This window comes from Cinclus cinclus, chromosome 3 (assembly GCF_963662255.1).
Source record: "Cinclus cinclus chromosome 3, bCinCin1.1, whole genome shotgun sequence".
In the NCBI taxonomy this organism is placed as follows: Eukaryota; Metazoa; Chordata; class Aves; order Passeriformes; family Cinclidae; genus Cinclus; species Cinclus cinclus.
In genome coordinates, this window is record NC_085048.1 from 101,925,418 (window position 1) to 101,943,064 (window position 17,647).

General features: G+C 40.6%; 1 protein-coding gene across 1 annotated transcript in view; it reads right to left on the bottom strand.

Moving 5' to 3' along the window:
* Positions 1-1,126: 1,126 nt before the first annotated feature.
* KIF16B (kinesin family member 16B) overlaps positions 1,127-17,647 on the bottom strand; it is a 134,180-nt gene continuing 117,659 nt past the window's right edge. The window contains exon 28 of the mRNA XM_062489051.1: positions 1,127-2,403. Coding sequence (XP_062345035.1) covers positions 2,245-2,403 — 159 coding nt within the window. The 3' untranslated portion in view covers positions 1,127-2,244. The remainder of the gene's footprint in view (positions 2,404-17,647) is intronic.

Consider the following 17,647-nt stretch of genomic DNA (forward strand, 5'->3'; position numbering starts at 1 on the left):
GGAATCAACAGGGTTGATCGGAATGCTCAGCTTCCCAACTGAAGGTATTAACATACAGAAGAAGTCAGAGTCAGAAAAAGCCAGACATATTCAATCCTGCTGATAATAGGGCTTAGAAATTTTACCCAAACTTTTGTTTTCCCTGAAATTAATTAAAATTATTAAAATACTCACTAAATTTAAATCATGCATTCTATTTTTTTATTTTAATTTTTAAATTTTAATAAGAGTTGCTTATTGTGGCAGGCTATGCTTAGTAATGGAACCTAGTTATCTTTATACATCACCCTAGAATCATAGAAGGGCCTGGTTTGGAAAGGACCTTAAAAGTCCTCTAGTTCCAATGCCCCTGCCACAGGCAGGGACACCTTCCTGCTGTTTCTCATCAGGTTTCTCACAGTCTCAGCAGGCCTGGCCTTGAACACCCCAGTGAAGGGGCTGATCACAGCTTCTCTGTGCAACTTGTGTCTGCACCTCACCATCTTTATAGTCAAGAATTTATTTCTAATATCTAATAAAAACAGCTTAAGGCCATTCCCACTATCCCTGCATGTCTTTGTTCCCCTCCAGCCTTCCTGCAGGCTCCCTGTAGGTAGGGGAAAGGGCTCTACAAGGTCTTTTCAGGCCACCAAATTTGTCAGGCATGCTTTGTCTTTAGTGAAAGTATACTAGCAATCACCAATTACCACATTATTTACCATAAGCCTTAGCACAGTTTCCGAAAGGACCTACTCCATAATCTTGCCAGGCACTGAGGTAAGACTGATGGGCTTTCCTGGGCCTGGGAAGACTCTGGGTCTTCCTCTTTTCCCTTTTTAAAAATGAGGGTAGTTTCCCCTTCTCCAGTCAGTGGGAACTTTACCAGAGTGCCATCACTTCTTAAATATGATGAATACTGCCTTAGACACTTCCTTGACCAGTTCCCTCAGGACCATGGATGCATCTTATTAAATGTAAAACACTGCTGTTACCAGAATATAGCATGAAATAAAAATGCCACCAGTGTTGTTACTTTCGGTTTTAATAATAATTTTCAATGACATGAAATAGTTTGATTACCATAACCTACCAGTGGTCAGTGATGTCAACTCACAGAAAATATTTCACACTTTGAACAAATAGCACACAAAACTTACCTGTCATTATGCATTTTAATAACTGGAAGTAATTTAATTCTGATTTTTATACAACCAATTATACATTAACATGTACACATACACAATTCCAGTCACAGTGTATACATATTTTTGAATCTGCAGCAATACAAAATGAGTTCTGCATATACATGTGCAAGTCTGAATAAGTCCTGAGTCATTTTAAAGTAGTATTATTTAAATCCTGTAGATTTTAACTGATGCAAATAAACCTCAGGTTTTACAACTATGGTAAAGAAGCTATTTAAAAAGCAATATATATCACTTTGCATCAGCTTTATGCATAGCTGTGAGCTCTGTACAGTGCAGAGTTTCCATTTACAATCTGAATGATTACAAAATCTGAAAATACGTTGACCGTGTTATTTGGTATTGCTTCCTTTGCTTCTTTATTAATGGTGAGTGATTTGTTCTGCCTCCAAACAACCAAACCTGGAAGACTCTGACAGGGTTTAAATTATATTCTTTCTGCTGCATGTATTTTTGCAAGCATTCAAGTTACCCTGGTCCTTTAATTCTTCTGAGAAAAACTATACAATTATACAGTCAAATAGTTAAAGAGTGTATCTGGAAGGGAAAGAAAATGAAACAACAGTGGAGTATGATCATTACCTTAAACATGACACTATGCTATAAAGAAACAAAAGAGGAACTGTTCTTTAAGGAACAGCTTGGACAGAAACCAAAAGGCCACTCAGAAACCTCTGTCAGCATGACACACTGCTTTGGTAAACACGAGATGCTCTCAAATGGCCAGAACAAATTTTCTGACTAAATGGGAAGGAAGCACTGCTGCCAAGAAAGGGATCCAAACTCATCACGGGAGTCAGAATCTTTGTACAGTATTAACAGACCAACTTACACAAAAATGTCTGTATATCCCATGCTAGGAGAATGCAGGCAGCAGCTTGAGAGGTGGTAAAGGACATAGGTTAATGTGGAGGTGTAGCAGTCTCTAATTGGTGCTGTTTGGATGCAACTTTCCAGGTATGGAGGAGACACTTTCTTTTCTTTCCCTCATTCCTCTTGCACAAAAGTGAAGACACCACTCCAACCATATTCCATCAGCATAAGGATCCTGGCCCAAAACTTAGCTGGTCCCATGGCTGCTATAGTCAAAAACGCCTTTCCTGAAGAAGGGTGAGAATTCACAGATGGTGTATTTTGACAATGTTAGCCCCACTTTCTCAATGTTCAGTGGAGATGATGGAGACTTCAGCATTGCGGAGAAAAAGCTCCTGAGGTATTTCTGTGGAATGAAATGTAAAATGGCATAATGTTTACTTGAAAATTAAATGAACAGCAAAAAACCCCAAAAATATTTCCATTGGCTGTGAATAGTCCTTTCAATAACCATCAGCATTTAAATCCATTTATAAAACAGTCTACTGAAATGCCTGGATTAAGCACAGGAAAAGCATAAAAGAAGTATTTTCCACTTCCTTCTTAAGGCCACTTTGGCAACTCTTTTATCCCATTGTTGCATGATGCTTTCTAATTTATTCTGCCATCATGTAATGTTTTCTGCTAATCACGACATGCTAATACTATTGTCTAGCTTTACCAAACACAGCAGGTGCAAACCTCAAATCCATTCTGCAGGATATTCACTACATATGGACACAAAAGGCACATCTTTAAAAATCTTTCCTTTTCTTCTAAATCTTACTAATGAGAAGCATGTGGGAGACCCTTCCCTTCCCATAAGTTAAAGTTAATATTCACCAACCACTGTGCAACTTGCAGTCCCATTTGTACCTAGAGAAACTGGGGGATGTACACTAAGTTAATTTTCACAAACCTGACAAAGCCTCCATCATATGTGGGTTCATTTAGTGTGATTTAATAACTTATAACTTTTTACAAAACACTCCAGGTAAAAGGTTTGATCAGATAGATACTATAAAAGCATACACTGTCACCCAAATACCTGCATGGGAAATCTCATCTGGAGGGATAAAGTCCTTTTCTGTACTACAGACTGATCATAGAAGAGATAACTTTGAAATCATTCACTAGTCTTGGATTCCATGGGAAATATACTTGCAAGCCAAAGAAGCATATTCTCCTCTGAAGAACACAACATTCAGCTATTTGAATGCAGCAGTTTCAGGGTCATGGAAATGGTTTGCTCAGGAAACTGTCCTGAGGAATTATGCACTCAGGAACAATAATTATTACATTCCTAATTATTTCTCAGGAACAATTCCTCCAAACTATAACAACCTGCTATCTTCTTAAGAAACCAGCTGTTTCAATATTGCAGAAAGAAGGAAAACAAACAAAAAAAAGCAAACAGAGCAGCTGAGACAAAAACTATTCTCTTGGCAGAAATGGTGAAATGTTCTATTTCATTTAGATCTGCCACAGGTTGTATTAATGTTCATGAAAAAAATTCATTACAAAAATACCTTCAAAATGACCTGCAATAGACTAAGAGGTAATTTAAAGTGAGAAATAGATAAACATTTTTCATAATTAGTTCTCAAAGGAGAGTTCTTTACAAAAAGTCCCAAACCAGTAATTCCTGAAGGATGAATATGGTAGAAAATCCAATGTAAAACACAGCATTCTGTTAGTGTTTTAGCATTGTGCTGAAAAGTTACTGCAATAATTCTAGTTTATGACTACTAAAGGCTCAAAGGTACCAAAATATCTCACTGACACACCCATCACAAGACCTACTGAATTCACCTTGGTATGTATGGCCAGATGATTGACTGTCATTCCTTTTCTGTAATATTCTGTAAATAATTTTCTGTAAAGCCATTACTCATTGTTTTGGCATGATAGCTCTAATGGCAAAGTCAAAAATCCCTCTGCCCTAAGCATACACTTATGTGACACACTAGGAACAGCAGGTACAACTCTTTTTCACATCTGTGCTCCAGAGTTGATGAGTGAATATCACAGATTCTTTGAACACAAAAAAGATCCTTGGGAAAATGTCAACAAGCAGACCCTACCCGATGATAATGGAATTAATTTTGTATGAAGGTTTCCTGCCATATGGCTTGACATTATGTGCTCTTCAACAACCACCTCTGAACAAATTAGCCCTCTTATAAAACCCAGACCTGTGTTTACCCTGTTTGCAATGCTGGTATGTTAATATAACCCAGAACAGCTGTGCCCTTAACACAAAGAAGCTGTTGCTTCATTGAAATACAGGCTGCTCTGCCCTGAGATGCTGGCTGGGAGTGTTCCCCTGTAGTGAGGAAACAGTGACTGATGGCAGAAGTGCTCACATCACAAGCACTGATCAAAGAGCTGTGGCAGGGCACTACAGGGGAATGTTGTTCTGTCCTGTTGGCTGCAATGGACAGCAAAGTGGAAGAAAGTGACAGGAGAAAAAGAAGAAGAGTGCTCCTTGCAACATATGGGAAGATGCTTCCCAAATTCAGATGCGACAAGGACATGACAAGGGCCACAGAAAGCTGGGAGAGGGGGAGGAGCACAGCAACATCAAGTGCCAGAAATGACGAAAAGTTCCTTAGAGATTCAGAAGGGTTTCAGCAAGGACTTCATTGCAGCTCAGGAGGCCACTGCAAGCAGCTGGAGTAGGAGCAAGGCTGGATGAAAGGATCTCCTCTGTCAGCACTCAGTGGACAGGAGGAGAGCTGTTTTCCAATCTTTTGTATTAAAATCCATTTCCAGCAGCAGATACAATTTTTGTCTATTTACAGACTCTTTTGATGTGTCCTTGAAAAAAAAAAAAATCTTAGCAGAGACTGGCAAGCTCAGGATATGTTCATAGGTCCAAATTTTATACAAATCAGGGATGTGATTTCCTACTGATAGCAACATTGTCCCTGGCATGCAAAGCCCTGTGTAATAGCTAGTAGGTTTGTATGATTATCTAGGAAAGAAAAACCTAGTTAACTGCCAAAATATTCCAACACACTTGGGTTTATTACTTGTTTTTGTTTGTTAAGACTCTGACCATTTGTTCTGGATTATTTAGTCTGGTAATCAGTGTTCTTCCAAATACACTTTGGAGTTGCATTTCACTAATAGCATTTGACCTGCTACACTGCTGCTTTGCTGGAAAATATCCTAATGATATGTTTGTAAATGACTCGGTGTGAGGGCACAAGACCCTGGCACTGTAACAGAGATGTAAAATGGGCAACTTGCACATCAGTCATGTTGGTTGTTCTGGCTAAACACACACTCAGAAACACCAGTTTAGAGAATGGAAATACTCTGCATGTACAAAACAAGGATAGAAAGCCAGGTTAAAAACTAATCTGAAATAGGAAAAGCAGTGGTGTTTTCCCTCTCCGAAGGCAATACAACCTTCAAGCCTTCTAACTTAAAATTGATGACAGTTGTACTTGTAAGTTTTAACTTTGGCAAATGAAACTGGAGAAAGTGGTACGAGGCCCAAAGGCTTTTCTTTCTTTACCTAGTCTGAGTAGTTTTCTCTCTCTTTTAATTATGTGAATATCAAAATGGAAACCATTTTAAAAGCTTATTAAAAATCATTTTAATAGCATTTACCTTTTTAGCAGTAGGCCAGCATTCATCTTGTGCTCAATTCATCAGCCAACAAAGTCATTCTAATCACTTTTGCACTACTTTGTGATGTGGGGACTTCATAATTTTATAAATTTTAATGTAAAACCATAACTTAATTTAAAGTTATTCAAGTTAATAAAATCAAAAAGCTTTCTGAAATGTCAAAGTCTTCTTACCATCCTTTCAATTGCAGCATATTAAAGAGGAATTCAGTTCAGTGACATTGTTCTCCTAGTCCATTACTAACAGTGATAGCCTCAGAGACCAATAGCAGAGCTTAGCAAGAATTTGATTTCTTCATTAAAATTTGCCGAGTTTAAAAACTCATCAACTCTAGTACTTTCAGAAAGTGAAAACATGTCGAGCTTTTGCTTTCATACTGCTATTTCTAGCAATTCCCTAAAAATTGTCAGTGCTTAAAATACTTTAGAAGTTACATTTTAAAATTGGCATTAGAAATATCACCTGCTAATATATGCCAGAGCTGAAAGCACCAGAAAGTTTAATAAGATAAACCTTACAAGGCATTTGGGACCTTTTTTTCAGACAATAATTTCTTTTCTGTGAAACAATATCACCTTTTCAAGACCTGCATGTCAATCTGACAGTCAAAAGCTTTACCACAAGGTCATAGAAGGTCACTGGTGACAGAGGCAGGCCTAATTTAACTTGTTCATCTAACTTCTAACATAGGCTCCTCTCTCCCTTTAATATAGATGATAGTTCCTCCCAGCACCAATCACATAATTATTCCACTGACGAATGTTAAGTGCTGCAGGCTTTAAATCAGATCTTGATTTGAATTATCCACAGAGCAAATCATACACAGGTATCAGACCTCTTTCGATAGAATACCAATCCAATTACGGAAAAAAACCACAAAGCCAGACAGATTGAAGCATATTTCCTGAGTCTAAAAAACCACATTATGTTGTAATTAGGTGTTTGCGAAGTCAGCTATTCCCAAGCAAAACTCTACCCTGAAAGCAAGCAGACAGGCACATGATTCACTTCCAATCTGTGATCACAAAAACAAGGATGCGTTTAAAAGAGTAGGGATGCAAAGGGAGACTGCTGGAATGCAGAAATGAGAGGGCATGTCCTCCTGCATTTGTCTCCTAAAAAAGAAATTGTTTGGCATATGTAAAGGAAAACCAACATTTGGGGATCTTTCTCCAAATTAACCAACTTTCTCTATTTTGGACATTTATATTGATGTGTTGAAAAAATTACTTCCAAGCTGGTTTTTCAAAATACCAAGTACTGCAGAAATGCCAGCTATTGTGTCTAACTACATCCTACTGCCAATTAATAAAGCTGGGCTGAAATGGCACAGACAAGTGGTGATGTCCCACAAAGACTTCAGGTTGGCAAAAGGCCCTGTCTAGAACATGCTTTATACAGAACATGGTAAGAAAATATACAAGTTACCAAGAAACATAGGATTCAAACTTTTCATTGGATCTGCTTCTTCCTTGTGGGATTTTTCCTTTTAATCTTTTATTTTTTTTTCTTTTCTTAGCAAAGAAGAATTAAGACACTGTATAGGGAGGTAAGTCAGAATTGGAATGCAGAAGATAGGAACTCCTAGGAAAAGAGCTGCAAGCTAAGTCAGCTCTGCTTCACATCTCAGTCACCACTCAGGACTGGATTATCTGGGTCAGGTATGGAAGACAAGGACAGCCATTAGTCACAACACAGAAAATTCATTTACAAACTGAGTTCCAAGGGAGTAGGTTTCCTTATGCGAAATATCCCAATGTTACATGCCTAGGCATATTCAAACTGTCCAAACTGAGGAGTTTTGGAGGCAGTTATCTCAGAGGGCTCCTCCTACAGCCTTCAAGTATAGCTCAGCCCTGCAGGTCACAAGTCAGTTCACCACAGTAAAGCTTCCCCCTTATACCTTCCACACAAACCATCTTCCCTTCCCTCTGGGCCTACCTAAGGCCCAGGGAATTTTTCTCCCATTTGTTACCTAAAAGATGGGAACAATAATAATTAAAGAGAGACAAAAGATGTGGCCACAATGGGAAGGAGGGGGGAAGGTGTGTAGTTGGCTGCAGTCTCTTAGCTGCAGGGTTTACTCTTGGGAAGTGTGGAGATACTTTGAGGTTTTGTTTGCCTCATTATATATAGGATATAGCATATAGTATATGCTATATACTATAGTATACTTTACTATACTATATATATGTATATGTTCTTCTAGTAAATAACTGTTATTCTTTTTCCCATATCTTTGCCTGAAAGCCCTGTAATTTCAAAGTTAAAATCATCTGGAGAGAAAGGAATGTTCCCACCTTCCTTGGCAGACACCTGGCTTTTAAAGCAAGCCACTGGGGCATTAGGACTATGTAACAGCTACCTTAATGCTCTGATAGGTCTCCAAGTAGTTTCAGATCCATTTCTGGATTTATTAAATTTGAGCAAGCAGGGAAAGAATTTGCAAATGGCAAGATGATAAAATATGAGGTACCATTGCTTTGGAGGACAACAATCCAAAAGGATGGGGGACTGTACCAGATTACAACTAATACCTCCACCTCCATCAGTTCCAGATTCAGATCAATTCCCCACTCACCAGATACAACTTGCTCAGAAACACTGTGGTCTTTCATGGGCTTTTTTCTTTTTCTAATAAAGAAAACATGAAGCTTCAATTATTTTCCCAACACCCTGACATATATTGCAAGTTATTATAAAGCAGATTTGAGTAAAGTACATGAGCAGAACAGCATGTGATATTCAATATCCCAAGTGATATTTCAGACCCCTTAGGAAGTACCTAATCTCGCCTGTGGATCTGAACACATTTATCTCCTGCACATATCCTTAGGTCATTCTGTGTGGTTGTAATTTATGGGGGAAAAGACTTACTGCCTGGGAGACTACCTGGTGCCTGAAGGATCTTATTTCTGTGGAAAAACTTGGAGAGAAAACGTCTATGATTATAAGGGGATCACCTGGCCCCTTATCTTTCGCTGAAAGATCAGGATGGCTGGGTTCTCATTACAAAAAGCCCTACAAAATTAGACACTGTCAAAGCTCTGCAAAGCTTCCTTGAGGAGCCAAACGCCTCCAGAATGTATCTGTTCCTGGTGCCAGAGACCTTACTCAAGTTACAGACAATTTACGTACACACTTTTTAGAAGAATAAAGAGAGATCCACATGTTCGAAAATGGCAAGTCACCACCACAATAGTCACATTGATGCTGGGTAATTTTTTTTTGCCTTTTTTCTTTTACATATTCTCTGTTTTCTTTACACATATATTTGTAGCTTTGTAGCCTATTATTGCACACATAGCTAGCTTTCCCAGTACTCTTCCCTGCCCTAATAGGGAGAAAGACAAAACACATTCCAAAGCCCCTATCCTATCTTGGTTCTTTGTAGGAACCAAGGCAGAAAAATAGCTCTTTGGGACATATTTTTCATAAACTAGTTCAGTTTCTATTGAAGGGGGGAGGATTTAGAAGAGCCTTTACCTGGGGGGGAATTACATCACCACTTGTGCTCCTAATTGGTGATTTTTATCAATTATGCTAATTTGATAAATTTATCAAAACAGTATTCACCTCATGGGGGTGAACTTCTGTGGACATTTTCTCTATCTGCTCCTAGAGGCCTTCAATAAAGACCAGGCTTTATATTACCTCCTATACTAATATTATCTCAAAAGTGTGTGTTGTTTCATTTGTAGGCTCTTAAGGCATCAACATCATATTAATAGAAGAGGGGTTATTTGCTTCAGGTTGGCAGGCATTAATTAGCCTCATGGCTGGATGAACACAAACCAAGAATAAAGGATTGGCTCATTTTAATCAAACCCTTCCTGCTCACTTTGATTAGGTCTAATCAGAAGTGAGGTAATGGTAATGCCATTTTATAGGCAATGCCTACTAGCCAGCAAATAAATAAATAAATAAATAAATAAATAAATAAATAAATAGACTGAGAACATCCCAATCAGTATTACCTTACCCTGTGTTTGCATGTCTTACAAGTTCTATATACAACTCCAATACCCACACCAATTTTCATCTAAGACAAATTCTATGTTGTGAGCTTCTCTTAACAGAAATAATGCAAGTAGGGCATATTATGCTAGGTCTCGTCTTAAAAATTTACTAGCAGTATCTTGCCAATTTGACTATGACACAGTCAAACTCTTAACTTGTTAGACTGAAGCTGTTAGCTAAGAAACTATATGGGAGGAGATGAGACTGAAAGCTCCAACCAAAAATGCAATGCAGCTCTGTTCTGGGGTAATCTATAATGTTACTGTCTTCCATATCTATTTGCAGCCCCCACAAAATTGTTACTGTACTTTTAAGACCCTACAAACAAGAACACTGTGTGTGGAGGGGTTGTTATGAGTGCTTTTAAAATTGTCACTCTTAGTCAGCTTCCAGTTCTTTTGCCATGTGGTATTTGCTTTGTGGGCTACCTGGTCTTTGTCCAGGCAAAGGTTTTCCTTTGCTTTTTGGGTTGTCTTCTCAAATTTTTTTTTCTCAGCTCAGAGTTAGCCATTTTGAGCTGCCTTGGGGCAAATTCCACAGGCCCCAACTGCCGCTGAGTGGGGCAGCCCCACTCCAGTCCCTGCTGTCCCAACTCATCAAGGGTACCTGACCAAAGCAGAGGACCACAAGTCATCCAAACTCACCCAGACACCTTGCCTTGCCTGCACTGTCATCTCTTGCCACAAGGAATGTGAAGTCACTCTGTGAGTTCTAGCCTTTGGTCTGGAGAATACCTGTCAGACCTCCAGCTGTCAGGGAGATAAGCAGGGTGAGGATGGGCATGGGAGGAAGACTGACACCACCTTTCCCTTTGTCCTTCAAACCATGTGTTTGGCTGCAGAGTACCATCTTGGGAGATAAGGGATGTCCCCAGCATTTTCAGATCTCTCTTCATTCTTGGGGGCTCCACAAGACTTAGCAATTTTGTATGTAGCAGATATTTACCATTATTTTTTGTCTGTTGCTGTTCTGCTTGTTAGTAAACTGTTATTTCTTTACTTATCTAATAGTATCTCATTCCTTATTGGTGGAAAGGGATTGTTTCAACTCTTAAAGGGAGACAACTCATTTCAGAGTGTTGTGCTTTAAAATTGTCTCGCGCCAAGGAAAATTGAGTGCCCAGCTTAAATTGGGCACTACATGGGAAAAGAGAAAAAGTGAAAAAACAACACTCTTTTCCTGAAGACCTTGTATTGTGTATAACAATCACTGGTCACCATGACACTGCTTTAATAATGGCTTTCTGCCACTTACGTATGTATACTTATCCATTGATATTGACAATTCCAGATATATATCTTTTTCACATCAGGGACACAAACCAGGATTGCTGTGCTGGTATACTCTGTGACAATAATGTATGAAAAGATAACATCAGAGGCAATGAGAGTTATTATCTGGGATGTGTATTCCCTGTTCTTTTCCTGTCTTGGTCTCAGCTATCTCTTTTGGGGGTTTATTAAAAATTGCACCCAGCCAGTTATGGCGGAAAAGTAGGAGATAATTTTCCCCAGCCTTTTACCTCCTTCTCTCCTTTCAGGTCTGGCATGTCACATTTTAAGAATGTTCAGTAGCCTCTGGATGTTAAAGATATCACATTTTTCTTTTTAATTGTTAATTCTCTTTTACATGGCCTACAGCATTTTCAGAATCAGAGCTGAGATTTCCAGAGATGTTGCCCAGAGATCTACCCCAGCAGTGGAAAATTCAGAGTGGTGTGGGATTTGGGAGGATATAGGCCAAGCCCTGAAGGAATTCTCTACCCCAATAGTTTGGAACTTTCCCCCTGAATAAATTCAGAATCCAGCTGAGGTGAAGAAATATCTGAAAAAAATTTGTAATGACAGATCTAAAGAGAAGAAGGTTACTGAAATGTGCATGGCCCTGGTTAATGCTTATCACACATGGCTCATACAGCAGCAGGTACAGCCAGAGGGGCAGGAGAACAAATTAGCAGACACCCTGCTCACCCAGTCTGCAGTTAAACTAGAAGAGCAGCCTAAGCCAATAGCAATTGCCCCTGTCCAGAGAAGGAAATCTAAAACCAAATCCCAATGAATGATGATGGGGAGCCAGGACCCTCACAGCCATCAGAAGAATCAGAAACAGAAATAATCACTAAGTCTTCATCCTTGAAAGCCTTCACAATCTGAGAAAAGATCTCACCTGACAGCCCAACAAGTCTATATTAAGTTGGTTGATCAGAGTGTGGGACACCACAGGTGATGGTGAAGGTTTCAACAGCACTGAAGCAAGGCACTTGGGATTACTGTCATATGATGTGGGTATTGATCAGGCAATTGAAGGGAGGCCTGAACGTCTCAGCCTCTAGACACAGCTCTTAACAAGTGTGAAGGAGAGATACCTTTGCCCAGATCACCTCCAGCTGCAGCAAGGCCTTTGGAAGACCATGGAACAAGGAACCTAATGCTTGTGAGAACTGGCTGTGATAAGAGATCCCTCTCTCAGATGACAAACAAACCAGTAGAACTGGTAAAATGTACAACATTGATATGGCTCAAACTCTTACAACTAGAGACACAAGCTTATGCCCTAGCACCACTGCAGTGGATTGAGGAGGATGAGACAATAACAAGGAGGTTTAAAGTGTATGAAGACCCTGTATATGGCCCTACAGAAGCCCAAATGTCTTTTATGGAAACTGACCTGACACACATGGAAATTGGAAGACAGAATTGCAGAGACTCATGAGAAACTCAGCAAGGAGCTTAAGGAGGGTCTTCTCCAAGTCTTGTCCATACACACCAGAGCCCCAGTTACCAGAAGCAAACATCCCCCAGCATGGGAGAGGGGGTACACCCCACAAGCTGACCTGTGGTTCTTTCCATATGAGCATGAGACAGACATGAGAAGATGGGATGGAAAGCCTACTTCTGTCCTGGCAGCATGGGTGCATAAACTAAAGGAGAAAACTACTAACAGAGGGAGTTCCACCAGAATGAACATAGTTCTGGTTTTCCAAGAGTGAGCTGCTAGGTATAACAGAGGGGAGGACAACATGTCTGATCCCCTTGAAGGAACCTCTAGAAGGTATGCCCAGGTGGCACCAATAGTCAGGACTAAAAGAGCCAGATAGAGGCCAGGGAAAATCAGGTCTATTGGACTGTATGGATCTGACGGCCTGACACATCAGAATCCTAAGAATACAAGGTTGACACTGGTGTGCAGTGTGCAATACCATCACGACACATTTCTATTGCTGGTGTGAAAGCTGGGTACCAGTAGTTGACTCTGTTGGTAGCTGAGGTGAGCTTGACTGGGAAAGAGTAGAAAAAACACCCTATTGTGACTGGTCCAGAGGCCCTTTGTATTCTTGGCACGGACTTCCTCAGGAGCAGTTATTTCAAAGACCCAGAAGGACTCAGGTGGGTTTTTGGGATAGCTCCTGTGGAGGCAGAGGGCATTAGACAGTTGAAAACTTTGCCTGGTCTCTCAGAGGACCCTTCTGCAGTAGGACTCCTGGGGGTGGAAGAAGAGAAGGTACCAATTGCCACCACTATAATTCATCACAGGCAATTCCACACCAACTGAGACACTTGAGATACCAACGCCTAAGATGATCCCTGAACTGGAGAGCAAGGAAGTGGTCAGTAAGACCCATTCACCCTTTAACAGCCCATATGGCCTGTGCATAAGTCTGATGGGGAATGGAAACTATCATGGCCTAAATGAAGTTACACCATCACTGAGTGCTGCGGTCCTGGACACACTTGAACTTCTGTATGAGCCAGAGAGTCGAAGGCAGCAAAGTGATGCCCTTATTGATACTGATAATGTGTTTTTCTCCATTCTCTAGCAGCATAGCACAGGCCACCCTATGCAGTGAGTCACAGAACCTACTGAGGGACAAGATGGATCCAGTCAGACTGCAGAGCTGAAAGCCATCCAGCTGGCTTTGGACATCGCTGAGTGAGAGAAGTGGCCAACACTCCTCCTCTGCACTGACTTGTGGATGGTAGCAAACACTCTGTAGGGGCGGCTGGAAAGCTGAAAAAAGGCCACTGGCAGCATAGTAGAAAACCAATCTTGGGTGGCTGAAGAATGGAAAGACATCGTTACCTGGGTTGAGAAGCTGACAGTGTCAACTTCCATCCATCATGTCCATCATGTAGATGACCACGTGCCTAAGCATCAAACTAATGAGGAGCACTGCAACAACAAACAGGCAGATTGGGCTGCCAAAATCAAAGTGTCACAGGTAGACTTGGATTGGTAACACACGGGGGAGTTGTTCCTAGCTAGGTGGGCCAATCAGGGAAGAGATGCAACATACCATTGGGCTCATGACTGAGGGGTGGACTTAATCACGTATGCCATAGCTCAGATTATCCATGATTGTAAGACGTGTGATGTGATCAAACAGGCCAAGAGGGTGAAGTCCCTGTGATATGAGGGGTGGTGGTCCAAACATAAGTATGGGGGCGCGTGGCAGATTGATGGTATCACACTGCTGCAAACCTGCCAAGACAATCACTATGTGCTCACAAAGGTAGACGCAACTAGTGGGTGGTTGGAAAAGTACTCCATGCCTCACACCACTGCCCAGACCACCACCTGGGCCTTGCAAAAACAAGTCCTGTAGTGGCATGGTACCCCTAGGAGAACTGAGTCAGACAAGAAGACTCATTTCAAGAACAGCCTTATAAACACCTGGGCTAGGGAACATGGTATTGAATGGGTGTACCACATTCCTTATCATGTACCAGATGCAGCTAAAGTCGAGTGGTGCAATGGACTATTAAAAACAACACTGGAAGCAAGGGATAGTGGGACTATCAAACAGCGGGATCTGCATTTAGCAAAGGCTACATGGTTAGTTAATACCAGAGATTCCACTAACCGAGCTGGCCCTGCCCAATCCAAACCCATGTACAGCAGACAGAGATAAAGTCCCTGTTGTGTATATGAGAGATACGTTAGAAAAGACTGTTTGGATTAATTCTGCCTTGAGCAAAGGCAAACCTATCAGTGGGATGGTTTTTTTCTCAAGGTTAAGCAGAGGGATGGGGAAACATGTTGTGTACCTCAGGGGGATTTGACTTTGGGTGAGAAGAGCCTGTAAGGTTGGAATGTACCACTGGTTGCTGAATGTCACTGTCACTGCCTATTTTAATTACCATGGACAATGAGAATGGACTTTTCCAGTCATATCAGTCATGGACGAAATGAACTCTGTCCATATCTGGGGGACAGTCAGTGAACACTGGAACTGTAATTGTATATAGTTGTATGTAGCTATGTATAGATACCTGTGTTTACAGTTGGGATGTCCTGGGGTGACCCATAATATTTTTGAATTTCATATCCATCCGTGCCCCCCAATATTGTTACTGTATCATAAGACTCCACAAAAAATGAGAAACCTGTGTGTGGATGGGTTGCTATCGTGGGTGCTTTTGAAAGTGGCACTCTCAGACAGCTGCCAGGTTTTTTTTTGCCATGGGGTATTCCCTTTCTGGATTACCTGGTCTTTGTTTAGGTAAAGGCCTTCCTTCCCTTTTTGGGTTCTCTTTTCATTTCCTTTCCTCAGCTCAGAGAGTTTTGAGTTTTGAGCTGCCTTGGGGTGAATTACACAGGCACCCTCCATACAACACTCCTTTGGGCATGTTTAGAGGTACCTAAATGATTTTGGAACTAAGCAAGAATCAAGCTCCTTTAAGCAGCTAAATTGCACTGAAAAATACTGGGACTTACATTTTTAGCCTCTTGGGAAAGTCTCCCTATGTTTTTCATGCACAGCATAATGCAGATTCCTTGAATCAGAGTTCGTTTTCCTCCAAAGTTGTACATGTGAAGCAGATTTTACCTCTACATCTCCAGAAGTGCTTGATTGACACTAAAGTTTAATTTTACCCAAGGTGGTACTGAAATTTACTCAAATTCACATACCTTTTAAAATTTTCTTAATGTGCAAGCATTCTGAGAGATGCCAGTTATGATTCAAGGTGAAACTGCTCTCTCAGGTTTTCAAAACTCAAACTATTCATTACAGCTATTTGGAGCATTTTTCTGGGCAAGTCTAATGGCATGAGCACATTATAGTGAATTACTCTTATGCCACATCAATTGAATTAACTTCTGAAGTCAGTCTACATCCCAAATTCCAATCTTATTCTGCCTAAAATGTGTTTACAATCCACAGGACTTATTATTTCTTACAATGTCTGCATGCTAAATGCTTACATTTATTTGCTTTAGCAGCTCCAACAAAAGCTGAATTGCAGGCTGGCAAGGAAGCAAAAAAAAGGCAGCAAGGGCTATGATTTACAGGTGGTCTATCAGTGTGTCTTCTTTGGGAAGTGAATGGCTATACTGAAAAGGATCAAAACAGACCTGACTAGTGAAGGAAACCAATCTCTTCTCCAGAGCACAAGTCAAAACCAGTTCTGCCAAATTTATTTAGAAAGAACAGGATTGAATTTAGCACGCATCCCTGTAGTGACAGTGTGTCATCTGCTGGAGTGGGCCTGGCAAACACCTACCAAACAATTTGACATGCATCACCCTTTGCTTCCTCTGGTGAAATCCCATGCTGAAGGATGACTGATACACTTGCTTTGGAAAGGGGTAGAGCTGAATTCAATGTAGTGTCCTTGGCTGAGCACTCCTTTTATTCATCTACCCACATCTGTATGTGCACAGCCATTAATGGAGATTGCGATGAAGGTACACAACTTCAAAATTTGATTTGTAGGAATATGTTAGGGAATTTATTCTGTCCTGACAGCAAAACACATTAGGATGTGGAGCTAAACTGGAGCTCAAACTGCATGCTGTCCCATTTTCTAAACTTACCAAATCATGATAAACACACCTCCTTATTTTCTGGTACTCAGAAAAGCATAAAAAGGAAAGCGAAAAATAAAAAGGCCTTTATACTGAAAATCCTATCTAATTCTTTGGTTGTAATGGAGATAAACATCTGATCAGAAAAGATAATTTTTGAGGTAGGGACCTGAAGCTACACACCTAAAATAAACATCAAAATTCTTCTGAAGAGACATGTATATTATGCCAAATTACTTCTAGTAAACTCTGCAGAGCAAGGCTTCAGACCAGATTTTGAATTAGGCCCAGAGTTTGAGCAAAAGAGACCACACTTGCCATTCCTTTTGCATCCAGTAGCCTGTTGAACTACAGCTTAAAATTAACTCATCCAGAAAATAACCTCAGGCTATTGTTTCTTCTAAATTACCATCTTTATCATGTGTTTCTATTACAGGAATAATGTCTTGTAATATGTAATATAGTGTCTTAGCTGAAGATCTACAGTATTTAATAAAAGTTAACATTTTATTGGTATGAGATCAATGGCTGACCTATGCAAAGTTCTGCTTCTTTGTGTCTAGTGACTGTAACCAAAAAGTAAAACTAATTTTATTCATTCATATTTTGAAGCTAACAGGGTCTCACACAAGAAGCAGAGCCAACCCCAAAAAGATTAAATGCTATGCTGCTGTACAGTGTTGACTGGGGATGTGGCTGGAGACAAACAACACATCCCTCTGTGATCCATGTGACAAAAGCTCTTTTGTTCTGCACCCTCTTTAAATACGGGGTCTGAATTTCCCAGGCATACAGGTGATTGGTTACAGTCTCAAGTCATTCATTTCCTTGGCCAGTGATAAATCTGCACTAAGGGTTCAGTGGGTTGGCTGGGATCCTCTGTGTTTGTTCACATCCATCCTATTGGGGCCACAGCCTTCAGGCTGGTTGTTTCAGGGTTGCAGCTTTTAGACCAGCTGCAGTGTGACTGCTGAGAATGGCTGCAACTCCTCTTTGAGGGTTCTGCTTCAAAACCAGAAAAGCCATGTGCCTTGGGCTGCCCTAATGACTCGGTGATGGATGGGAACCTGACATGTGAACTTGCTCTCAAATGGCTAACTGCAAAGTCTTCCTGTCTGCCAGAAATACTTCAGTGCTGTTGC